At 40.1% G+C, this 26,769-nt stretch overlaps 2 protein-coding genes across 7 annotated transcripts in view; one reads left to right on the forward strand and one right to left on the reverse strand.

The window, feature by feature from the left end:
- The first annotated feature begins 363 nt into the window (after positions 1-363).
- The window catches only part of ttc38 (tetratricopeptide repeat domain 38), a 54,851-nt gene continuing 28,445 nt past the window's right edge, over positions 364-26,769 (forward strand). The window contains exons 1-15 of one of the 6 annotated variants that reach the window (XM_061822906.1): positions 410-488; positions 1,037-1,114; positions 4,524-4,605; positions 5,922-6,093; positions 8,068-8,241; positions 9,934-10,009; positions 13,400-13,519; positions 13,636-13,695; positions 13,920-13,958; positions 14,605-14,686; positions 15,613-15,778; positions 18,308-18,467; positions 18,873-18,946; positions 19,248-19,347; positions 20,276-20,911. In XM_061822906.1, coding sequence (XP_061678890.1) covers positions 459-488; positions 1,037-1,114; positions 4,524-4,605; positions 5,922-6,093; positions 8,068-8,241; positions 9,934-10,009; positions 13,400-13,519; positions 13,636-13,695; positions 13,920-13,958; positions 14,605-14,686; positions 15,613-15,778; positions 18,308-18,467; positions 18,873-18,946; positions 19,248-19,335 — 1,401 coding nt within the window. In that variant the 5' untranslated portion in view covers positions 410-458 and the 3' untranslated portion in view covers positions 19,336-19,347; positions 20,276-20,911. Of the gene's footprint in view, positions 489-1,036; positions 1,115-4,523; positions 4,606-5,921; positions 6,094-8,067; positions 8,242-9,933; positions 10,010-13,399; positions 13,520-13,635; positions 13,696-13,919; positions 13,959-14,604; positions 14,687-15,612; positions 15,779-18,307; positions 18,468-18,872; positions 18,947-19,247; positions 19,804-19,889; positions 20,163-20,275; positions 20,912-26,769 lie in introns of those variants that run through there. The other 5 variants (XM_061822907.1, XM_061822905.1, XM_061822908.1 and 2 more) reach the window with 5 other exon arrangements.
- The window catches only part of tspan33b (tetraspanin 33b), a 34,933-nt gene continuing 28,446 nt past the window's right edge, over positions 20,283-26,769 (reverse strand). The window contains exon 8 of the mRNA XM_061822915.1: positions 20,283-20,361. Coding sequence (XP_061678899.1) covers positions 20,293-20,361 — 69 coding nt within the window. The 3' untranslated portion in view covers positions 20,283-20,292. The remainder of the gene's footprint in view (positions 20,362-26,769) is intronic.

Here is a 26,769-nt window from a genome sequence, read left to right on the forward strand (position 1 = left end):
CTACTTGGTACAATATCTCTGCAGCAAATGTACTTTATTTACTCCACCTGAATATATCTTAACACAATCGTGCAAAAAAAAATAACATACATTATTCCAGGAGACATAGAACAATTCCATATATCCATCTAGCTAGCTAACTAAATATACATGAAACCTTATCTATTTGACGACTATAATATCCGTTGGTTTCTAAATGTTGTAATTTAAGTTACGGATCTTATAATAGCCTTTATAAAGACTATTTGGAGATTGTCAGTAGAAGACAGACTTTGTGTTACATCTCGTATGTGCAAAAAGTGTTTCTAATGTTAGTGTGCGGTGAGTGTTTTGACGCAGTGTTTTTCACTTAGTTTGAAAGGTTGGACTTCCGCGAAGAGTTCCGGTGTGTGTCACTTAACTTGACTCAGCGAAGAGTCTGAAGTTTCCGTCAGTTGTTAGACTACAAAAACCTCAAAATGGATCCTTTGAGCTACAGGGACTGCGAGGTGAGTTTTGAACAAGAGGCAAATACGGAACGAGTAGAAAAACAAAACTTTTGGTTTTTTTTTCGCGGGTTTGACCTGCCTGGTTTTATGAGGTGCCCCACTCACTCATTCGGCAATTTTCAAACGTTTACGCAAGTCGAATAACACTAATTGTAACATTGTTTTGAATTTATAACATAACAGGCTACCAAACTGAAATTAGGAATTTTTAAATATTTTAATTTCTGGTGTAAAAATGAAAAACACTAGATAACGATTTTTACTTTACCGCTATATCATACAATGTATTTTTATCCGCATATTGTGCAGATTTAATATTATTACCATAGATCAGGCGAATAGAGAAAGACAACTGAAGCTCTAAAAATACAAAAGTGTTTATTTAGTGATTGTCATTCATATTTGGGGTACAATCGTTGACTAATATGCAGAGTCAATTTAAATTCCAAAAGGAATCATCAGTATATCCTACATTTAAAGGTTGCACTTTGGTCCATTTTATTGAGTGAAGCTTAACTGATGAGATGCTTTCCCCCTCACCTCACCAGGCTTGGAGAGCTGAGGGGCTTCCATTGTCCACCAGCAGTAATGAGGCGTGCAAACTTTATGACGCTATTCTCACTCAGGTAGATAATTTACATACAGATAGCCGTGTACAATGATATGAGAGAACTTGTTTTCACTTGTTTTAATTAGAATTCCAATGAAGTTGGGATGTTGTTCAACATAAAAAAAAGAATACAATGATTTGCAAATCATGTTCTACCTGTATGTACATGACAAAGACAGTCAATACTCAAACTGATCATTTTTGTTTTTACAAAATAAGAACTTTGAATTTTATGGCTGCAACACGTTGCAAGAAAGCAGGGAGAGGTGGGGAAAAAAGGCTGAGAAGGTTGAAGAATGCTCATGCTCATCAAACACCAGTTTAGAACACCCCACTGTTAAACAGGCTGATTGGGAACAAGTAGGTGCCATGATTGGGTATAAAAGAAGCTTCCCTGAATTTCCCTGTCATTCACAAGCAAAGATGGGGCAAGGTTCATTTCTTTGTGAACAAGTACATGAGAAAATAGAACAGTTCAAGGAAAATGTTCTTCAATGTATAAATGACCCCTCCGTACAGGGCACTTAACCACGCCTCCTGAAGTGACATCACGCCACGTGCGCTAACGTCAGACAAACAATTAGCAAAAATGGCGGCGCAGCAAGAAAAGAATAAAGCGAAACTGTCCAATTTACCGGCTGATTTCTCACTTGCATTTTTAGCTAACAGTGAAATATCGTTGAAAAGCTGACAGCAGGGCGTCAAGTATTTCAGCGAGGGGTATTTTAATGGTATTTACATGCATATCGACGGAGAAACCATTGATATTAGCGCGAGATCTTTCCGGAGTCAGAGGAAGACCGAGAAGCCACATAATATAATATATTATAACCCAAAGACGAATTCGTCATTGACAGTTTCCTATTTTCGTGTTACCTATCACACTTGTGTGCAGAATCTGTATGTGTATCTGTATAGCAGTTTGTGAACCGCCGTATGAAGGAAAAGAAGGCGAGGCTTGATTTACGAGTTGTTTCTCTCGTTTTCTTTGTGTAACGTCACGCGCTCCCCTCAATAATTATTCTTGAATTAGTGCCGAACCTACGTAAGTCCCGACCGAGTACGACAATCACTACTTTAGTGTCCTCAAACATCCTTCCTTCAGTCTTGGTGTCTCGGTGCATGTCGAAGGCTTTTAGGGCTTCTAGTCCGGTTTAGCTTAGCTCACCGCCAACAAAGAGACACGTTTGTGCAGTCAGTTCATTGCAAAGTATCGCTCAACACAGATCAAGTGTGTCAATCATTCAGACGTAGCTATGTTATGCAAGCAAAGAACTGCTAATTCATTTATATGAGACATGTATTGAAAATCAAATATAGGGCATACCTTCGTGCAAACAAACAAAGTCCGGTTTAGCTTCGCTCGGGAGCGCCGAACAGAGACACGTTTGTGCAGTCAGATCATCGCAAAATATCGCTCAACACAGATCAAGTGTGTCAATCATTCACACTTAGCTATGTTATGCAAGCGAAGAACTGCTAATTCATTTATATGAGACATGTATTGAAAATCAAATATAGGGCTTACCTTCATGCAAACATATCTGTTCCGGTTGATGGATTCAGTTGATCATGCGGTCTTCCACAAAGTTTGATCCATCGAAGACATTATCTGTACTCGGTCTTCTGTTCCAGTTGATTTTAGATGGATTCAGTTGATGATGCGGTCTTCCACAAAGTTTGATCCATCGAAGACATTTTTCGTACTGAGTCTTCGGTTTTGGAAAGGGTACAAATTGAACTCCACTAACTAGCCTTTCAGGATACCTGTCGTCACTATTACAAAGTCCGTGACTGCACCTCTTAACCATATCTATTGTTAAAGAACCCAAATATGCGATAAAATGCTAACAAAAGCTATACTGGACCATGCGACGTTGTCTGAGGGAACTGCGGGTCCAAAAAAGGGGCATGGTTTATGCAGATCTCTGGCCTCTGATTGGTCAGCGACGCGGATGATGCAATTTCTACGCAGGGGTCAATTGCAAGGGCTTTAGGGATTTGAGCATCTATGGTCCATGTATGTATGTCCATCCATCCATCCATCCATCCATCCATTTTTTTTTAGCTGCTCAATGGTTGCGGGGCATGTTGGAGCCTATCCCAGCTGTCAACGGGCAGGAGGCGGGGTACACCCTGCACTGGTTGCCAGCCAATCGCAGGGCACATTGAGACAAACAGCCGCTCTCACAATCGCACCTACGGGCAATTTAGAGTGTCCAATTAATGTTACATGTTTTTTGGGATGTGGGAGGAAACCGGAGTGCCTGGAGAAAAGCCACGCAGGCACTGGGAGAACATGCAAACTCCACACGGGCGGGTCCAGGACCTCAGAACTGTGAAGCAAACGCTTTACCAGTAGACCGCCATGTATTTATGTATGCAATTCTTTCGGCTTGTCCTGGTAGGGGTCGCCACAGCGTGTCATCTCAGATGATCTTGGGGCTAAAAAGTGTGGGCACCCCCAGTGTAAAGGATATTACCATGTGAGCTCAGGAACACTTCAGAAAACTATTGTCAGTAAATACAGTTTGGCGCTACAGCCGTAAGTGCAACTTAAAACTCTACTTTGCAAAGCAAAAGTTATTTCTCAACAACACCCAGAAACATTGCCAGCTTCTCTGGGGCTGAGCTCATCTAAGATGGACTGATGTAAAGTGGAAAATTGTTCTCTGGTCGATGTGTCCACATTTTAAATTGTTTTGGGAAATGGTGTACAGAAGCGTCTGGATTTTTATAAACCCAAAGTTCAAAAGCCAGCATCTGTGATGAAATGGGGTTGTGTTAATCTCAATGGCATGGGTGGCGTACACATCTGTAAAGGCGCCATTAATGCTGAAAGATATGTTTAGGTTTTGAAGAATTATGTGCTGCTATCCAAGCAACATGTTTTTCATGGACAACAATGCTTAGTTCAGGAAGACAAAGCCAAATGAAATTGTACACATTAGAATACCATGGCTTTGTAGTAAAATACTACACTTGGCTGCCTGCAGTGAAAATGTGTGGCGTATTATCAAGCGTAAATAGGACAATGGAGACACCGGATTGTTGAACAGCTGAAGCTGTACATCAAGCAAGAGAGGTGAGTAATTCCACCTAAAAAGCTTTAACAATGATTGTCCAAAGTTGTCAAATATTTATTAAATGTAGTTAAAAGAAAAGGTGATATAACATATTGGTAAACATGACCTTGTCTCAGCTTTTTTGGAACGAGTTGCAGCCAAAAAATTACAAGTTAATGATTATTTGCTAAAAAAAAATCAGTTTCAACATTAAATATATTGTCTTTGTAGTGTATTCAAATAAATGTTAGACCTGATTTGCGAATCATTGTATTTTGTTTTTATTTGTGTAACACAACGTACCATTGGAGTCAGATTTTTAGAATTGTTTACATTGTGTGCATTTTGTTTTCTTTCAAGTATGCTACATGGCGCAACATTGACAGTATTGGAGGAATTGAAGGGTGCATGACTGCTATCAAGGCGGCTGATCCGGATTTCGGTAACAAGATTGTATTAAAAAAATCACATCAAAGTTGGCGTTAACTGCCATTAATGTAAAACAAAGAAAATAAGACAGGTAGCAAAAATGCCCGAAAGTAATGTTTGGTTATTGTAACAATATCCATAAAAAAAGACCAACTTGCCTGAAAGTTTTTTCCATTAACACTGTGTGAAACATCGCCAGACACAAATACCCCTGCACCAACATCATGCCAACAACTTCACTTAGAAATTATAAATTCTGATCATCAAAAGATAAGACCTGTAGCTGAAGCATCTGTACAGCCCCCCGAATAAAACCCTCCATCCAACACTGCTTACCCTGCACCACTGGCTAATTTAACATAAATGCTAATACTCTTAAGTAATGCTAAGGTTGTGCAAATACTGCATTTCTGTTTACCTTTTGGTTTGCCGTGATAGTGTTTAGACTACTGCTCAAAAGTGGCTCTTTGGATCTTTGTCCAGCCTGGTTGCTAAGTAATTGGTGGAAAAAGTGTGGAATTTGTTATCACATTATTTAAATTGGCCAGATCCGCAGAGCACCTCCCTTACAGGCACATTTTCAGAAAAAAAAAAAAATATATATATACTTTTTTTTTTCTTTTCTCTTTTTTTTTTACAATTGATGGGTAACCAGCCACCCTTGAGATTGTATACAAACAGTCCAATTGAAATTTTAAGTCTTTCATGAGCTTATATTCCCTTAGGTTAGCAAGCTTGGACATTAACGAGTGACCTCAAACATTGGCTAGACTCAATTGGTACAAAGTACCTTCTGATACCAAAATGAGACTTGTTAATTGTATCATTGGTGAACGTCAAGTAAACATTAGGGTGCATGAACACTAAATGAGATGGCTTGGCTGTTATTGCTTCGGGCTGGGGTATCCCCTGAAATTTAAGTTTATGGTTGAAGAGATGCATGCTCCCCGACGTGAGATTATTTTTCTATGAGCTGAATGGTCTTACAGACATCTAGACGTGTGTGCAATTACATAAATATTAAAGTAGTGGTTGACCCCATTCCTTACTTGGTGAAATGTCTCTGCTGTTTAAGAGCGGTTTTACTTCATTAAAACAGTGGGTTTTGTTTAGTTTTAAGGTGTTGCTGGTACTTTGTTTATTAATCTGGTAACTTTTAAATATTTTAAGAATGAGTTTTTGCATGAGTTAACAAGAATAAATGAATAAAATAATACACTAGAAGCAGGAGTTGAGAGACCTAGTTTCAACAATAAAGCGGCTTCGAGCCTTGAATTTGCAGCGAGAGAGAGAAAAGCGTGATGACTGATATGATGACTTTCCCTGCAGTGATGGGCCGTGTGGTGAGCACAGGCTTAGAGCTGGTGGGAACAGCAAACTCCCCCCGCCTGGACCAACGTCTGGCCAGCGCTGTGAAGAAAACTGTGGAGCTGGCCAACAATCAAAACCTTACTTCCAGAGAGAGGCTCCACGTGAAGGCCATGGAGTTCTTCTCGCATGGGTGAGTTTTAGCGAGGTGAGGAAAAGAGGATCAGGCTTGGAGTTTGGGGATTTACGAATCCCATAAATGACCCCAAATGTGTTGTGATAGAATTAGCTATGCTTTTGAATTAATCAATATTGGTGTTTGTACTGTATATCTATGTCCACAGATGAGTCCCTTAAACACAGTACAATGAAACCTCCAAGTTTTAATCTGGTTTAATATTCACACAATGAAGTCAGTGCGTTTTTAATAAAACTAAAAAAAGTTAATATTCAAATCAAAGGACAACTCAGCATGTCTGTAGGCCAAGTGACAGTCAGGAAGAAGCTGCAAACTAGCAAAATTACTACAAAATTACTAAACGAATGGCAAGTGTCGTCACAGGCATATTTTTCTTTTTTTTTTTTTTGTTTAACTGATGGGGGCGACATGGTGGACAGCAGATGAGCACATCTCCCTCACTATTTGAAGACTGAGGTTCAAATCCAGGCCCCACCTCTGTGCAGTTTGCATGTTCTCCCAGTGTCTGCGTGGGTTTTCTTCGGGCAGTCCGGTTCCCTCCCAGAGCCCAAAAACATGCATTCATTCGTCACTCCAAATTGCCTTGAGGTGTGATTGTGAGTGTGAATGGTTGTTCGTTTTTTATGTGCCCTGCAATTATCTTGCAACCAGTTCAGGGTGTAGCCAACCTATCACTCAGAGTTATCAATGAGAGGCTCCAGCATACCTGTGACCCTGGTACAGAAAATGAATGGATGAATTAAGTGCTGGAGTGTATGATTCAAAGTAGATGCAGTCATATGAACTAAAGCATTGGGAACTAAATCAATGATTTATCAATCCATGTCCAGATGGTGTGTTGTAGATCACTGCGCTCCAAATAAATGATCGGGGGGATGCTTGCGAGAGTGCTCTGGCCTCTTTACTGAATGAACAAGGTCATCTACCATTTCCTCTCTCCCGGTGGATTTGAGCAGTTAAAAGTAGAGTCCATCATCCTCGATGGTCCTTTTCTTGTACTGTAGCATAAAGCTGATTTGATGTGTGAAAATGTTCCAAATCCTCACTTGGTGACATTTTACATTCTTAAATAAAGGGTCTGGCAAAAGACATTTAGCGATCGCTTGGTAAAAGAAAAAATGGAAAGAAAAGCGTATGGTGTTCTGATATTTTTCATGTGATAAAGACTTAAAGATGGCTCTTCCTATCCTATCTTAAAAGTGCTGTCTAGTACTAAGTCTGAAGTCCTCATTTTTCCAGCCAGAAAAAAGAAACCACTCTGTGCAAATGGTTCTTTTGTAAATCAATACATCACAGATGTGGGCTTGCGGGAACATGTGACAGGCTTAGCTGAAACAAGACTTAAAATGACCATATTGCTGAAATGCAGCAACATTTCAAAAGTAATTTGAAAAAGAAGTAGCATTCCAAAAAGGTGGCTTTGTTGTTCATAGCAAAAGAACATTTTTCTATTTTGAATTGTAGAAAATGTATTGTACACTATATATATACATATACAGGATATACTGCTTGTGCTTATAAACTTCAGTATCTGCAGACACAATAGTGCTATTTGCCTTTGCTTTAAGTATTTTGTGACAATCTTTGGCCACTGATTTTTAGGCATGAGAATTTATATGATTTGCAATGTGTCAATTTTCAGTATTGCTATTGTGACAGGATGTTACAATTTTTGAGTAATTGGTTTGATATCAAATGCAATTTGTTTGTTTTTACACTATTTCTGTATCTTGTGATTGACAGACCTGACAGTCATAAAACATTTCAGTATTCTGGTGTTATCGAGGCTGCTTTTTTTTTTTTCTACCAGTATTTATACTTGTCATAGGATTTAAAATCCTGAAGTTTTTTTTTCCTTCCCCTAAATAAACCAAAAATACTTAAGGTGGAGTCAATGTTGTCACATGGCGATCTATTTTTCTAAGAACAATGCTGTTGCCTGTCCTTGCACTGACTTGTTTCTTGTAGGAATTTCCCCAAAGCCAGTGATGTTTGGGAAGATATCCTGGTTGATCATCCCACAGACTTGCTTGCCCTCAAGTTTGCCCACGATAGTTATTTCTATATGGGAGCCCAAACTCAGATGAGGGATTCGGTGGCTCGAGTGCTGCCCCATTGGAAGCCTCATATCCCTTTGTCCAGGTACAGTAGATGACACGCGTGATACAATGCATTTACACCCATTTGCAGAAACTGATAGTGTACCTGTGCAACAGAGTTAAAAGTATGTATTTTATTGTTTTTATAATCACACAAAATTTGTAAATAGTTGCCTGACATATTGACCCTAAGCGGAACATTGTAATTAAGCCTTGCACCCCTCGTACACTTAGAGGGAATCCAGGGTTGCAGAGTTCCAAAAGTGGATAAGCTCCCAGTACTTGCTTCCCTTGTGTACGTGGGGGTGCACAATTTTTAACTCCGTTACACCTGGACATAGAGAACTCTTGGGAATGAGGAATTTCATGGGATTTGAACGCAACCATCATCTGGTAGGTTCAGAGGTGTTCAAACTGTTTCACAACACTCATCTGATTTTGTTTGTGAAATTCCACTACTTCTTTCCCAATGTCTTAGCAGGATTTGTGTTTATGTGGAATCAATAAAACCTTAAAAAAAGAAAAAAGACAACTGGACTCTTTTGTATTTTTGAAGATACCAAACACAAGGTAGCTCAGGAATGGTCAGATTAATATGTAGTACTTGTTTTTGTAGTTCTCTGCTAGTGGGCCCATTTTTTTTAAAAATGATTACTATTTAAGAGCAGGAACCCCTCTGATTTTGAAGGGCATTTCAGGAAAAAAAATGGAAGGTAATGCTAGAGTTAGTTTGTGATTCTTTTTAGCTGTCGATCACAATCAATTGCTCATTAATCTTGAAACTTTTAGGGATTGTATGTCTAGATCAAAGCAAGAACCATCACGAGTTTGATCGTCTCCGATACATGATGAGAAGTATCTGAAGATTACATCAAATCAGGCCTTTTTTCATTTTTTTTTTTAATGGACTTTTACTCAAATGCCTAAATTTTAAAAGCTTCAGGTATCATTTGGCCATAGCCAACCAATAATTCACTCTCACATGTTCATTGTTGTCAACTATCTCTTTTCCTCACTTTGTATATCAGTGATGGATTTGTGAAAAAGACTAGTTAATTGTAAGACTTTTGTTTTTAATTTCATGCAATAATCAATATTAGATGATTGTTAGCTTCTAGAGTCAGTAAGTGGAAATGTGATGAAAGTAGTTGGTTATTGGTCACAAGTGTGTGTGTGTGTGTGTGTGTGTGTGGTGTGTGTGTGGTGTGTGTGTGTGTGTGTGTGTGTGTGTGTGTGTGTGTGTGACAGCCTGAGGAAAAGTTCATTTGGATGTTTGTTACTTGTAAGAGAACACGAGAAACGTTTACCTCTTTAGACAAGAAGAGGTTGTCCGAAGAAGCATAGAAAAAATGAGGTCGCACAATTTTTTGTATTCGCGGCTTACAACTTGGTGTGACACTCAACTAGAGAAAGTGTATTTGAATTTAACTTGGTATGTTCAGATGACAACAAAAGGTCAACACTTATTTTTATGACTGGTGTGGATTTGAACCAAGTAATTGTACATAGCCTTGACCTGTAGTTACCACTGGTGGTAAATGGCCAGTTTCAAACCAGTATTTTGCTTCATATAATGTACTGTATTCTAGTGAAATCAGAGTTGACAGATACCAAGTGTTGAAATTCTTGATGGTGTTTCAAATTAGTACCGTAATCGTCTGCTGTCATGATGATCATCTTAGAAAAAAATCAATTTTATTATAAATTTAACTTTTCTATTCATGTGTATTTTCAGGTATCTGAAAGGACTCTATTCTTTTGGTCTGCTGGAGACGCGATTCTACGACCAGGCTGAGAAAGTAGCCATGGAGGTGAGAAGCTTTGTTTCTTCTGTAATTTGGCACATTAATGATGTGGTCTGTGTCTCTGTTGAGAATGTCACTTTGATTCACAATTAATTTATTTTTTTATGTCCATTAATGAGCTGCTCATCCAGGCCTTAGGAGTCCCAATCGGTTCTGTTAATTAATTCATACCAAGTATTGTGGAAAGTCCAAAGTTGAACACAGACTGTTCCAAGATGCTGATTGGGGGGGAAATTCCCATCAGAAATAATGGAAATGGAAGTGATCCATTCTAGGCTCAAACTGTTGCCATCATACAACTTTTATTAACTGTTCAGGCAACTTTAAGTAGTATTATAATGTTCTCAACTATTAATAATGTGTAAAACTAAGTTTAACTACTAGTAATGTTATGACAAAAACACAATAGAGGAATACTCATAGTCTAAACCAGTACAGGGGTCTACAACTACAAGAAGCCCCCATGGAACACATGAGTACCCCACTAGCCTGTTCTAAAAATAGCTCACCAGTGCAGAGATATGATTCCCCAGAAATGTTTTAGGACACAATCTTTTTCCTATAGTGCTTGATCATGCGAAAATGAATTAAAAAAAACACTTGTATGTATTGTATAGAAATAAAGGGCTTGATTTTTATGACTAGTGCAAATATGGCATGTGTTGTTGGGATTTTGGGAGGTTATTGTAATCTCAGAGACCTGCATGGCCTGCATATTTAAAAAGGGGCTGACTGCGTAGATGGGAATGCTGACCTTATTAGCCACCAATTAAAGTAGCTTAATTGATTCATTCCATACAAGTGAGGCACCGTAGCGGTCTTGCATGCATGGAGAGAGTCATCCCTGCTTGAGTGCATTGATCACTGTCAATTGGTTATTTTGTCAAAAGACAAAGTGGTGAAATACGGGATGAGATAGTGATAACCACTGTCAACTGAAATAGTGTATGCCTGTGGAACTCATGAATCTATCCGCCCCATGTATAACCCAGTTTTGCTACCAACATACCCCTAGCACTTGTGTAGGCTTCAATCCTGTCCGATTGTTGATTTGTTTGAAATTTAAAGAAATAGTCTCACATGATGACGTCATATACAGTGTGTTCAGGATAATTGCAGTCCAATGTGACCAACTAGATTAATCCACATATTCAGTATATTTTTTATTGCTACTTGTCAAACAAGTTACCAGTAGATGCAGGAGATTCTCAGAAAACCAATAATACCCAACATTCATGATATACAGGACATACTGTGCAATGGATGGATCCGTGCAGGGCGCCTAAGCCACGCCTACTTAGATACTGTTGTTAGGCACCCCAAGCTACCGATCAAAATGGCGGACGCAGTGCGGCCCAAGCATAATATGAGGGATTCATTAGAGCAAATTCCCAATAGTATTTCTGTTTCCCTCATGCACATGGTATCAGAAATACCGGCAAAGAGTGTATAGAAAGGCCTGAATTACTTTCAACTGAGATATATTCATAATGTCAAGGTTTCCCAAACAGGAACGCCAGTTAGTTTCTGCAATGTGTTGGCTGGTTGGTGTGTGTTGGTGTGCTCCCATATTATTGATTAGATTAAAACTCTACAAGGGCTCAAACGCCATAACTTTTCTCACGTGCCATGTGAGCAAAACTGCAGGTCTCTGCCACAGCAGTGGAATAAACCCAGAGTGTCCAAAATCAAACCAGTATGGATGAGTGAAGTAGTTGTAGCTCGACCAACAGAAAGGAGGAAAAGAAAACTGATTCTTTGTCAGACGGATATGAATTACAGGTTGAAATAATGAAATAAATAATGAATAACATTGAAAATAATGGGATGGTCTTTGTCAATTTGTAGTGCAAGCCCCTTGTCACATTCCAGGAGATGTTCATCATGATTGTACTTTATAGCCGTTACACCGACTAATTGAATAATTTACCTTGGAACAGACGGCTTTGTGCTGATTTATCTTCGATACATTCAGATGGTCGTGCCGTTGCTAAATTATGCTTTGGGGTAGGATCAGATATCCTCCCAGTAATCTCTCTGGATAGTGCTCGTCGCAATTCCACATCGAAGCACCATATTTCTGAATTGCATATAAGCAGGACTCTACACTCGCAATTCAGAGGCTGAAAGTAAGCACACGCTTTCTTAGCTTGTGGGTATAAGATCCCGGATGTGGATCACATGGGCGGACTTCAGAAAATGACGCTCACCGATTGGTCAAAAGGGAGTTGTAAATCATTGTCATGGATCAATGCATTGGGCAATTTATTGAAAGGGGTGTGTTCACAAAATAGTGTGGCATCCAATAGGTGAGGTCATCACTTTTATGAAAAATGCATAAATGAGGTCGCTCCTATTTAAGGATGAAGCCACCACCCGTTCAACGTGCATTTCTCCTTGAAAGCCTGAGGAAAATGGATGGTTCAACACATTGTTCAGAAGAACAGTGTACAAAAAAGTATACTGAAAATGTGGATTAATCTGGTTAGTCATATCGAACCACTAGTATTTGAGCACTACTGTATGCAGAAGAGGAGTCTGGTACCCTTGCGTAACTGGAGCATTGAACATTAGCGGTATAACCTGATTTAATACAGAATGAGCTGGTGAGAATGTTGCAGGCGACTTGTCTCCTGTCCTCACTATCTATGCATATGCTATGTGTATATATCCACTCTGGCAATTTGTTTCCACACCTCCTCCAATCCCAATGCTGCCCATTATGTGAATTTAAAAAAAATATATGCTAATCATTGTAACGCTTGCAATTGATTGATTTCAACATTGTTTACAGTAAAAGAATGCACACTGTTGAAATAAATCTGTCATCCAGCACACCTCACGTGTCTGTGTCCTTGCATGTACATCGATGTAAAACCTTCCAGCTTCTTCTGCCAACCCGCAGGCACTCTTACGCTTCTACAAAATGAAGATGCATCATTGGAAATAGAGCCCCCAGTCACTAAAATGTCACAGCCTTCTGAGGGAAGTCAAAGGGCTGTGCTCCTCCCCAACTGTTACATGATGATACGGGAGTTACCCATTTCCTGGCTTGTTAAATCATTGTTGGTAATTATTGTGAGAAATCATTAACATGAGCATTCCTCTCTTGGAGGAATATCATTATTACTATATAGTAGTAACATAGTAATTTAAGTGAGGTGAGTGGGAGGTAAATGTTTATCCAAATTTTTATCAAATTCTAAATTTTGATTCCTTTCAACTTTTAAGCTTCTACTGAAGGCAAATGCTTCCCCAATTTTTTGTCAAATTCCAAATTTAACTTCCTTTCAACTTTCACGCTTCTACTGTGTACATTAGATGAATTGCCATGTGTTCCAGATTAAGGCAAGGCATGTGCGTTTCTCAGCATGTTATTGTTTTATTAATGCGTAGGGGCTTGCGCTGGTTCCAGATGATGCGTGGTCTGTCCACGCGCTCGCCCACGTCTACGAGATGAAAGCAGAGTTGGACAAAGGCTTGAAGTTTATGGAAGGGAGGGAGAAGGAGTGGAAGGTATAATATATAGCGACTTGTGAGGCAACATGAATCATTTTGAGTATCCCAGCTTTTGTTGTATGAAACAACATAGGAAACTCTTTCTTCAGTAAGTGTTGTGCAATTAATTGCAGGTATCGGACATGCTGGCCAGTCACAACTATTGGCACTGGGCACTGTATTTCATTGAGAAGGTAAAGATTATAATGAGTTTTCTCAGTCAAGCGTAAAGTTGGCAGCCAAATAGTTTTTGGAACTTGTATTTGTGATAGGTTTTCTCTGGGGTAATTTGAACTCCACGGTTGATTATATTGCTAGATTAATTTGTGTTTGCCTCTGTGCGATGCAGTTTTATCAAACAAGCATATCTCAAGACTGACATTATTTCAATTTGTCTTTGTCACCACCCTCTCCACAGGGGCAATATGAAGCTGCACTGCAATTATTTGATTCTCAGGTTAGTTATTTCTCTTCCATTCATAAGCAGATGTTCTGTGAGAATGCATACTAATTACATGTGCCTGCACACTGGATGATAATTTTGCCCCTCCATGATACACAAGAAACACCTCCCAGTGTGAGGAAGTCCAATTCTCTACTACTCCAAACTGCAATCATAAAAATATTCCTACAATAATAGCTCTCTGGAAGCGCCAATTAATACCATTTTTTTTTTACAGCTATTATGTAATTTTGATACACCGCTTGTGTTAATGCTCGTAAAAATTGTGTGGTTGTACCTAATGTTATGGCTACTATGACTGTAGCAATGGGAGTCATCTACCAAAGATGATGATTATTTCATGTCAACATTCAAAGTATAGAGGGTACAAATGTCTCACTCTTTTAAGTCCTGTACCTGTCAAAGCGACAAGAACCAATCGTGATGTTACTTCATGTTGCAATAGGTTTTAAAATGAGAGCAGTTTCTATGAGCTAACATTCATGAATGCTTTAACTCACACCAGCGGATTCCAGCAGGAACCCTTCTTGCTTTCATGTTTTGCCTCTTATACAGAATCTTACATTTTTTTTATTGGTGGAAAAAAGGGAAATGGTAAATATGACCTCCGCCCCACATTTTTTTTTTTTTTTTTTAAAAGATTTTCACACGTTGTAAAGCAAAAGGTTCCATGTTGGACATGGTAGATGCCAGCTCCCTGCTCAGCAGACTGGAGATGGAAGGTAAGGAACATGATGCTCAACATTCTATTGGTTCCTTTATCAAATTCCTTTTCATGAAATCATGAAAATTATTATTGTATTACTGTATTGTTTGGAATTATAATGTTTCAGTTTCATTGACTTGGTAACAACTTCACTTTTGAGTAATACTTTAACACTGTTTGTCAACTAAGAGAAGTTGTGCAAGTCATTGATGTTAATTGTACTGTCTAAAACATTGACGTTGAAAAAAATCTTACCTTTGATGAGATAGACTCTCCCACCCTTCCCAACGGCTGACCACAGTCAAACTTTAGTCAGACTTCAACATTTTTCTCAATTATTTTTGTTTATTACAGTTTTCCATCACTATTAGTAAGATTAGCAGTAGTTTGTTATCCACTATAGCATTATACAGTACAAGCAAAGGTAGTATTGAACATAATAATAATAGCACAGTTAACAGCCAAATTTGTGTTTTGACTGCCATTGTGTCATTTTTATTTTAATGTCCCCTTCGGGTTGTCATATTGCAAAGCATTGTGTAATGAATCATAAAGATGCCTAAAAGCCAAACAATATGAATCCAGCTGATACCGAGCTGATTTCTCTTTTCGCCATCCGTTTTTATTTGACTTTTCAACAATATCTTGTGAGAAATTTAATGTCGACCCCTGTCTTTTTCGACCACCAACTATATGAACTCTGGTCAACTGTACGTCTGAATAATAATGACGGGATTTCAGTATATTCTGTTGTATTTCATTGCTAATCTTGCCACTAACTAAAAATGTTCATTTTGATTGACTTTTTTTCAAACACATCCTAAGTGAATAAATCTGGTGTCTTGTTTGACGTATGTATACTGTACGTGCTAACATGGTTCAACTGCATTTGTTTTCAGACATCATGCAGCCATTACTAAGCAATATTTGTGTGCACGTTAGGTGTATTTGTGAAGGACCGCTATCGGGAGCTGCTCCAGGTGACGCTGCCTCACACTGATGACCATGTGACCCTATTTAACGACCTCCACTTCTTGATGGTATCGGTGGGAGCGAGAGAGACTGGAGCCTCTCAGCGCTTGCTGGAGGGCCTCCAGGAATTGGCTAAGTAATTTCTGCACCATTTCCTCTCTCTACTGCTCATCTTGACACCATCGGCCTTACATAAGAACCTCCAGGGGCTTATGTAAAACCGAGACAGGAGCAATGTTGAGTGTAGGATGAAGGACATGCACAGACAGAAGTGAGAGCGGCATTCCAATCCACAAAGCAGAGTCCAGCGGTTGCTTCCCCCTTGTGGTTTTGTGGTTGTAATGAGTTTGGGCAGCCAGACCACAGACAGTTGTTTCCCATTTTGTACTGTAGAAAACCCACTAGGAAGTTGCTATCTACAAGCACTTCTTTAAATTGGCACATCTTTCACTGTTACATAAGTCGCATGAGTTACTTCGGGGAGTGTTGAGTGGGTGGCAGATCTTGAAAGATTGAAAGTCAATTCCTAGGTGAGCCATGGCGGTGCTTCACTCTGCTTTAGTCATCGAGCAAGATGTCAGGCTATGATTTTAAAGCTTTGCATTTATTTAGTTATGTCATATGTATTTAAATGGTGCAATTTTACGTAATGCGTATGTCACAGTAATGGAATTCTATGAGTCAGACGCTGTGATTTGTAAGTGCACCCATTGAAAAGTCACATCTGAATTTGAATTCTTGCTGTGAGATGAATGTCAGTCTTTTACAAGCCAAGGTAAAAATAGTGTCATATTATTTAACACTCATTTTACAAATAGCTTTGTTTAACTGCAAAGAAGTCAGAATATACCTTAATGTGGACTCCAAAATAAATAAAACATAATATAAACTAAAGAGCATTGGCAATAGAATAAATCTGTGATTGTTGGAAAAAAAAAAGAAAAATTTTTCAAGCGCAAACCGTTTTACAATTGTCTACTACCAGCAGAAGAATTTAAGGAAAATGTTTTTTGTTGTTGTTGTACATTCCACCCAAGTCCTTTTTTTATGGAAGTGACATCTATGTTGAAAAATCATCACTTTTTGTACATTACAGCACACTGTTGTTAAGAAGTAGAATAAAGCGGCTCAGTTTGCTTCAGTGACCAATGTTTGGCAAATAAATCTAATCAAATGAATAAAACCCCCTCATTGAGCCGTCACCTTATCGTGGTGGAGGGGCTTGTGTGTCCCAATGATCCTAGGAGCTAAGTTCTCTGGTGCTTCATGCCCCTGGTAGAGTTACCCATGGCAAAAAGGTCCTTGGTGAGGGACCAGACAAAAAACCTATGACGAATAAAAAAAATTGATCTTGGTTTCCCTTGCCAAGACGCGGGTCACTAAGTGAGGGAAGAACGGAGTGGGAGATCGATGCAGTTCAATGTCGAACTGCTGCTTCTCTGCATTGAGGAGCCAGATAAGGTGGCTGATCCACATGCCTCCCGGACACCTCCCCTTTGAGGTTTTCCGGGCATGTCCCACCGGAAAAAGGCCCAGGACACGCTGGAGAGACTATGTCTCTCAGCTGGCCTGGGAACGCCTCGGGATCCCTCCGGAAGAGCTGGAAGAACTGGCCGGGGAATGGGAAGTCTGGGTATCCCTGCTGAAGCTAGTTCCCCCGCGACCCAACCCAGAGAAGCGTTAGAGAATGGATGGATGGATTGATGAATAAAACAGAAAAAAATACAGAATTCAACTCTACTGATGGCTAAAAATTGTAGTGTAGTGTGGCCTCTCCCACTTTGTGCGACATTGTTGTTCAGATCGGCAGGATAGTTGGCTTTTTTGTGTGTATGTGCCTCACACACTCATTTGAAGTAGCATCCTTCACATTTAAAATGTTTCATGGCGAAGTAATAGGTGTCAGAGTGAAAATATTCTGACACCTCCCACCCCAAAAAAAAAAAAAATCCCTGATACCCCATGTGGTGGCTTGTCAAACAAAAGGAGAAAATCCTTTTTTTTTGGTGTCACTCTAACACGAGCTCAAGTTTCTTTCCCATAAGCTGAATGTGTTAGTGACATTGCCTACACATCCTCTACCTGCCCGCTCGCATAGAACATACATAAAACTAATCTAAACGTCAGTCACTGTCAATGTGAGTAAAAGGCAGCAATTATTATACACTTCAAATCACTGACTGGACTCTAAAATGCTTTCATTCTTTTTCTGTGCTTTCCTCTACCGTTGCCTACTCCTGTTCTGTGTACTACTAAATTGTATACTGCAATGCATATTGACTGTAAAACTCAAATGTCACTTCGGGACTCTTACTGACCTTTGGTGCAGCAACGTGGTCTCAGGAAAACAAGCTTGTAGATGATTTATTCAGCTGTCTGTGCGTTTAACTACTTAGCTGCATTTTTTTTTTTTTTTTTTTTTTTATTGTTGCGCTGTTACTTAGTCAGTAATGAGCCTGACCACATCACATTTTAAGACTATTTGTCCAATGGGGGAGAAATTGCTATTGCCTTGGCGCTGCTATTACACTGTTTTCACTGGCATTTCGTTAAACAGTTAAAGTGTCATTATGTTCTGTTATTTTTTGGAAGGCTTTGCTAGGGCAGTATAGCCACTAAACATTAGAAAGCCTGTCTTCATCAGCAATTTTCTTCTTCTTTGCAGAACACCAGGTGACAACCAGCAACATAAGCTGGCTGGACCCATTGGAGTGCCCATGTGTCAGGCCTTGATGGAATATGGCGAAGGAAACTACGATCAAACTGTTGAGTTACTTTACCCTTTGCGCTACAACATGGTGCAGATCGGGGGCAGCGATGCACAGGTAAGAACAAACACACACACAAAAAAAAGATATAGATAGAGATATAAGATATAGAAACGTATTCTACCTTGAGTCCTCAGCTTATTTGATGAACACTTTCTTGATCCTACTTAGTTTAATCTCTAAGTTATAACAAATTCCTTGTTGTTATGAGGTAAAGAATGGCCTGCCTCAGCATTGGAGCTTTTGAGCCCATGAATATCCTGCACTGGATGGTGTGTGAATGTTGAGCACACTGCACACACACATGAATAATGAATCTCTTTGATGGATGTTGATGGACTTCATGCACCGTGTCCCAGAGGGGCCGAAGTGTACATAGTGTAACTCCTAATAGTAGAAAGGCAATATGTAGTGTCGAAAGACTTCTTTTGTTTACTAATGGCTTTATCCACTTGTTTGCAGAGAGACGTCTTCAATCAACTGCTTATTCATGCAGCCTTGAAATCGGAGAATAAGCACCACCAGAGACTGGGAAGGTAAAACGCATAGGATCCTGCAGTCCTTTGTTATGTTAGGATTGTGTGCCATGTTTTGTGTTTGTGTGGGTGTATGTCTGCTGAACCATGTACTGATATTATAAAAGAAAAATATGAATACGACAGTGGTCCGGCCACATCATCTGCTGACTTTCCATGTGCAAACTGATCAAGAATCATTCTGTGTTTTTGCAACAGGGCCGTGTGACACTGTCCTTATTGATTATGTTATTTTGTCAGCTCCTATTCCATCTGAATCTGTGTTCATCTCTATATATGGTCTTGCGTTGAATTCCAATAGATGTCTTCTGGTGGAGCGTGACGCAGTGAGGCCAAACTCCCCTCTGACTGATCGTCTGATGCAGAGGGCCATCGCCCTCCAGCACTAGACTGATTGCAAGGTACACAAGGCACCATTCTGATCTTCCCATGTTTGATTTCGGGACACCCTTGGACCAACTGTTGAAGGAAATTACTTTTTTTTACATTTTTCTGGCAACAAAATGCAGGATTTTTCCTGTGCAGCATTTTACATTGCTAAACAATGTGCAAATGTTTCCAGCCTAAAACCTAAAATGGATTATTTGTGCATATCTGTATTTGTTGCAGTCATTATAAATGCATGATCACATTACGATGAATTATGAGTTAAAATAACTTCATACTGTTGCTATTCTTGCTTTCTAATATGCTCTTTTAATTACAATTCTCTAAGTCAGACAAACACTGATTGCTTTATAGGCACATTTTCCTTATATACATTTATTTTGCAGTCAAATCAATACTCTGTATTTCAGGAAAAGAAAAAAAATGATGCAAAAAAATATATTAATTAATAAACAAAATAAACACAGTCATCTACTGGATCTTGTGTCCTATCAATGTAGACGTTAACAGAAACCCTCTGAAAAATCTTGTTTTCCTTGGGCCTTGTCATTTTAAGGTCACCTTCCAAAATGCCCCACATCCAACCCCACCTCCCCCAAACTGGGCGATTTCGGGAAGGATGCAGAGGGATGAGTGTTGCCTGCTGCACCTGGATAAAATGACCAAAGAATAAAATCTGTCACCTAGCGCAATCCAGTATCCAATGTGTAATGATGTAACTGACATCTTTCTCAGCTATATTTTGAATGTTATTTTATATGTATTACTTTACATCACATTTACTGGGTAAATGTCTCATACGTGTACTGATTGCAGACATTAAAAGAAGATCAAGAAAGATACAACAGTAATGGAGGAGTGGAAAAACCTGAGTGCATTTTGAGTCAAACAGCATTGCAATTGCTATTTCACTCCACTTGCATTTTTCTTTTCCTTACTTAGCTTTTGTTCGCTGGTGCTCAAGACATGGAGGTAATCTCTTCTTGGATCTGAGAGATCAAGATCTGGGACAGCACAATGCCTGCGATCTAGAGGACGGCAGCAGCTGAATTAGATTACACAACAGGCACTTGTTAATAGTGCTGTTTGTGGCAGCTCTGTCAAGGAAGGATAAAATTGTCCAAAATCATTTTCTGTGTGGGGCTGATTTGTCCCGACAGCAGAGTCATATTTACAGGATCATAACGCTAATAACAAATAATATTATGCAGAGTGATTTTGTAACACTGTAAATTCGTCACATTCAAGACAAAAAGACATCAAAGTTCATAGAATTCCAATGCATTTTTGTGCACCGGTCTCATTGGGGACCCACTCAGGTCAACATAGGACACGAAGAAATCCAATGTCAAAGCTGTGTTAGAGAGAATGGAATGTGACACGGTCTCTGATTGCATCGTGAAATGTGAGTTACATTTTCTGAAAAGGCGATAAATGTTTGGGGCTGCAAAATGAATGGTGATTTATTGGCCAAATATGTATAAACTCATAACACATTTGTCACCACCAACATTGTCATTACATTATCTTTCTTCCAGTGTTTTTCCTAGGAGTGGTAAAAACCTGACCATGACCACTACAGTAAAATGGTTTCGGCTTTTCAGATCTCAGGGGTTTTGCTGCGGAGTTCAGTGTAACTTTATAAGATGTAAATTGTGAAAGTTGGACTTTTTCCTCTGTTAAACATCAATCTTCAACTCTGTCATGAGTCAATATTGTGCAATTTTATTATTGTTACATGCCTGGTTATTGTTTATTCAGCATAGACATTGGATGATACAACACCTATGTAATGGCCCCGTCACACCATGACGTTCTGATCAGTGTTCTATAGCGTTTGAGGAAACGTTGGTAGTCGCCCATGGTCACCAGTATAGCTCCAGAAGAGCATTGTTTGAACACTAGTGAACGTCAATGATCGCTGGGAATAGGCGGAGAACGCCGGTCCGGAAAAAAAAATTTTGAACATGCACAAAAGTTCTCACCGAGACCAGCGTTCATCAACGTTTAATTTTAAACGCTGCAGAACGTTCAAGAACGTCCGTGGAATGTTTTACTAAGGTTTGCCGAGCGTTGCACGCGTTTGGCTATCGTTAGTCAGTCGTAACTCTAGCTTTACTTGGTTGTTACTTAATCGTTTGCTTTGCAGTGAACGACTCACTGGCGACCTGTCAACGACCACTGAACAATCTCCTAGCGCACACAGCGTGTAAATAAAGTGAAACGAACGTCGTTTGGCGTCCATTGAGCGTCATTCGAGCGTTTCCCGACTTCCATGCATATGGGTATATAAACCGATGCTTTGTAAGCAAGTTCCATTTAATATTAAGCTACAATAGAGAGCACCTACTATGGAAGATCCAGAAAGCAGCAGTTCGTTTTCGCGGAAAAACTCCACCAGACTATCCTCAACAGCCCCGTCCAGGATCCTGCAATCCTTTCTCTGCTTCTTTTGTCTCTTTGTCGGACCGTCCTCACTGGGGTTTGCAAGGTGTTTAGGGTCCCCAGGGGGTGTCACATGGTGAGTAACTTCACGGACGTGCTCTTCCTCCTGCTGTTGTTTTTCCTCCAAACACATTGCTCGTGATGAAAGAGGCTTAGCTTTCTTACTAGCAGCGCTAGTTGCTGAAGTCTGTGCCCTAACTTTTTTTCTTCTCGGCGGCATGATGCTCACTGTTCTAACTCACGACAACAACTGAAGTGACTATGAACTTTCCAACGTTTTAGTGCCGGTTCCACTGTAAAAATTACACGCCAGCAAAACGCTTTTCTGTCGTTATTCACCCATTGGTCACACGCTCAACACGCTCATCTTACGTTGACAAATCGCTCGTCACGCCACAATGACACGTTTGCACACGCTAATGGTTTTAGGGGTCTTATTTGGTTGCTGTTAGACGCTTTTCGTGCGTTAGATACGTTTTTCGTGCGTTAGACACGTGTTAAGTCGTGTTAGACACACGTTAATCACACGCCAGATGTGTCATCCGCGTTTGAGAATGCTGAAAAATAGAACGATTGAAATGTTCAGAGGACGTTGACCAGAACGTCATGGTGTGACGGAGCCTTTAGATGCAAGTGTAGCCTCAAAAACAATAGAAAGAAACACATGTAATATATAATAGAAACAGTGAAGCCTATTTTTTTTTTTTTTAAATCAACTTCGACAGCATCGATTACAAAAAATATCTTAGCTGTTAAACCCCGAGTATATGCTAGTTGTATGATGCTTTATGTATGTCAATTAATATACAGGTGATTTTCTTCTCCTTTCGGGTTCTCCTCTCAGTGGTTACCACAGCGTGTCATCTTTTTTCTGCATTGTCCTCCCTTTTATGACAACTGCCTCATGTCTTCCTTCACCACATCCATCAACCTTCTCTTTTGTCTTCCTCTCACTCTTTTACCTGGCAGCTCCATCCTTATGATCCTTTTAACAATATATTCACTCTTTAGCCTCTGAACATGTCCAAATGATCAAAGTCTCTTCTCTCTAACTTTTTCTCCAAAAACATAAAACCTTGACTGTCCCTCTGATGAGCTAATTTCTCAATTTATCCAACCTGGCTCAGATAATGGATGGATGGATGTTCATTCCTCCTATTTTCATTTCTGCCACTTCCAATTCTGCTTCCTGTTGTTTCTTCATTGCCACCGTCTCTAATCCGTACATCATGGCCAAACTCACCACTGTTTTGTAAACTTTGCCCTTCATCCTAGCAGACTCTTCTGTCACATAACACACCAGACACCTTCCGCCAGCTTTTCCAACCTGCTGGGACCTGTTTCTTCATTTCCTTACCACACTCACCATTGCTCTGGATTGTTGACCCGAAATATTTGAAGTCGTCCATCCTTGCTATCTCTTCTCCCTGGAGCTTAACTCTTCCTCTGCCGCCCCTCTCTATCACACACATATATTCTGTTTTACTTCGGCTAATCTTCATTCCGCTCCTTTCCAGTGCATCCCTCCATCTTTCTAATTGTTCCTCCACTTGCTCCCTGCTTTCATTGCATATCACAATATCATCTGCGGACATCATGGTCCAAGGGGATTTCAGTCTAACCTCATCTGTCAGCTTATACATCACCACAGCAAACAGGAAGGGGATCAGAGCTGATCCCTGATGCATTCCCACCCCCACCTTAAATTCTCCTGTCACACCTCCGGCACACCTCACCATTGTTCTGCTGCCCTCATATATGTCCTGTACTGTTCTAACATGTTTCTCTGCCACTTTAGACATCCACCTGAATGAAGTACCACAGATCCTCTCTGTGTACTTTCTCATCAGTTTTCTTTAGATATACAAAGATAAAATGTAGTTCCTTCTGACTTTCTTTGCACTTTTTTTTTTTACATTTTCAAAGAAAATAATGCATCTGTGGTACTTTTTCAAATATGTTCTTCTGTCCTGCCTGAGTCCAGCATCTCCTACCATTTCCCATAACTTCATTGTGTGGCTCAACTTTATTGCTCGATAGTTCCCACAGCTCTACACATTACCCTTGTTCTTAAAAAAAAAAAAAAAAAAAGAGCACCAACACAGTTTTCCTCCTTTCTTCAGACATCTTACCCTTACCTCACCCACTGGAATTCTATTGAACAAGTTGCTCAAAAATTCCACGGCCACCTCTCCTGGATGCTTTCATACCTCCACAGGAATACCGGTGCTTTTATTGCCATGATATTTTGACCAAGCGTTGGGAATAACCCAAATAAACCATGCATACAAAGGAAGTAAAACAAATGGGATCAGAAATTAATTTGCCTGTAATAATGTGACATGACGTGGAGAAAGTATTAAATGCATGAAGAAAGAGAGTTGCAAAAAGACATGGAAATCTAAGACAACATCTAAAATCTATCGATAATCAAACTGTAATCCAGTTTCTTATCAGTCCTAACGAATATTAGATGGTGAGGTCCTAATTGATGGCCTACAAAAAGGTTTCATTACCAAATGTGACTCTAGACTCACATCGTCATGGGTAAAAGCAGAGAGCTGTCTCAAGACTATCACAAACCTCTTCTTCTTTTCCTATCGGCTTGTCCCATTAGGGGTCACCACAGCGTGTCATCTTTTGCCATCTTAGCCTATCTTCTGCATCTTCCTCTCTAACCCCAACTGCTCTCATGTCTTCCCTCACCTCATCATAAACCTTCTCTTTGGTCTTCCTCTCGCTCTTTTGCCTGGCAGCTCCATCCTCAGCACCCTTCCACCAATATACTCAGTCTCTCGCCTCTGAACAACCATCGAAGTCTGCTTTCTCGAATCTTGTCTCCAAAACATCCAACTTTGGATGTCTCTCTAATGAGCTGATTTCTAATCATATCCAACCTGCTCACTCCGAGCGAGAACCTCAACATCTTCCTTTCTGCTACCTCCACTTCTGCTTCCTGTTGTTTCTTCAGTGCCACCGTCTCTAATCCGTACATCACCACTGTTTTGTAAACTTTGCCCTTCATCCGAGCAGAGACTCTTCTGTCACATAACACACCAGACACCTTCCGCCAGCTGTTCCAACCTGCTTGGACCCGTTTGTTTCTTCACTTCCTTACCACACTCACCATTGCTGTGGATTGTTGACCCTAAATATTTGAAGTCCTCCACCCTCGCTATCTCTTCTCCCTGTAGCCTCACTCTTCCCCCTCCACCTTCTCATTCACGCACATATATTCTGTTTTACTTTGGCTGATCTTCATTCCTCTCCTTTTCAGTGCATGTCTCCATCTTTCTAATTGTTCCTCTGCATGCTCCCTGCTTTCAGTGCATATCACAATATCATCTGCGAACATCATGGTCCAAGGGGATTCCAGTCTAATCTCATCCCTCAGCCTATCCATTACCACTGCAAACAGGAAGGGGGTCAGAGCTGATCCCTAATGCAGTCCCACCTCCACCTTAAATTCTTCTGTCACAACTAAGGCACACCTCACCATTGTTCTGCTGCCATCATACATGCAGGGTTCGCACGCGGCCCTAAAAGTCCCTAAAAACCCCTAAATTTTTGAAGGTGCATTTAGGGGCTCCTAAAAGCCCTTAAAATCCGCGAAAACCGGTCAAGCCCCTAAAAAGGCCTTAAATTAAAAAAATATCAAAGGGAGGACCTCTACCGCCAAAATTCTCCCTAAAAATAAATTAATCTTTTATGTAAAAAAAAAAAATAGCGATCCGTCTGGCGCCAAATCAGCTGGAAATTGTCAACGGAAGTCACCGTGTTGACAACTAGTCGCCGTCTTGTCGATATTTCATTGTTTGTTTCCGTGAGTAGGCATTTCACTTCATCTTCGTTACGACGTAGCGTAGTTCTTTCATCGATCCAACTTGTATCACGGGGAAGTGCATTTTTCAAGAAGCTTGGGTTGAAAGTAAGGAGTTTTGGGAGCTGGGTTCGTCGAGATCCAAAAGATCGGCACATGTTTTACTGCCATCTGTGCAAGCAGAGTTACCAGCTTGAAAAGATGGGCGTCAAAGCGCTGGAGTCGCACCGGAAAAACAGGAGACACGCTGATTTGGCGAAGACTTTCTCATCTTCCGTTGGTCTGAATCTGTTTCTAAAATATCAAGATAGTGAAGCATCAACTTCAGGCAGTGGTACTTGCAGTGCATGCGCACTAGAGATTGCAAAAAAAAACGCTTACTTTCATCACCGGTTTTAACCGAACAGTTGGAGCAAAAAAAAAAAAACGATTAACTGGTTTTAAAACCGGTACCATAGTGGGTTTTACATAATTCACCCGCGGGACCTCGAGTTGGGGTGCGCACGGACTGTTTTTGTTGTTGCTCTTCCGGAGTGACGAGTTCACAGAGTTCCCCCCGTTATGCGAGTAGTGTTTTGATGTCTGCCAATAAAACAAGTTTTGTTCCTCTGTCCGACACTCCGCCTCCGACTCCTTTTCTCCAGCACTACACCATCGATCGTTAATTTACTCCTCGGTAATGGGGTAGTTTGCATACAATATTGACAAACAAGCTTGTTGAATGTGGCTTTCAACAACGCACTCGTGTAAGTTAAATTTTTGTTATTTTTTTAGTAAAAATGTTTTAATGTTGACATTCTTCTTTCGGACTTTCAGAAAGGGCATGAAAGTATACCGACCGTTTCCTCGATGCCATGTTTGATGTTTCTTAGATTTAACTGAATGTTCTTTTGAGTAGAAACTTTACTCTAGCAGCGAAACTTGAAAAAAGTGGAAATGATGTTGAAAAAATAGCGCAATGTGGAGTACCGGAACCGGAAGAAATGATTGGAAATTTTAACCAATTTCGAAAGTCTGATTACGGTTTCGGTTTCAAACAAACCAAAAACCGGTTACAACCGGTTATTTGCAACCGGTTGCGATCCCTAATGCGCACCTACAGTTGTCGAGCCATCGACTTCAACCAGGCAGAAGTCAGGCTTTATGAACATAGTTCAATACACGAAGACGG

The sequence above is a fragment of the Syngnathoides biaculeatus genome, chromosome 6 (assembly GCF_019802595.1).
Source record: "Syngnathoides biaculeatus isolate LvHL_M chromosome 6, ASM1980259v1, whole genome shotgun sequence".
Classification (NCBI taxonomy): domain Eukaryota; kingdom Metazoa; phylum Chordata; class Actinopteri; order Syngnathiformes; family Syngnathidae; genus Syngnathoides; species Syngnathoides biaculeatus.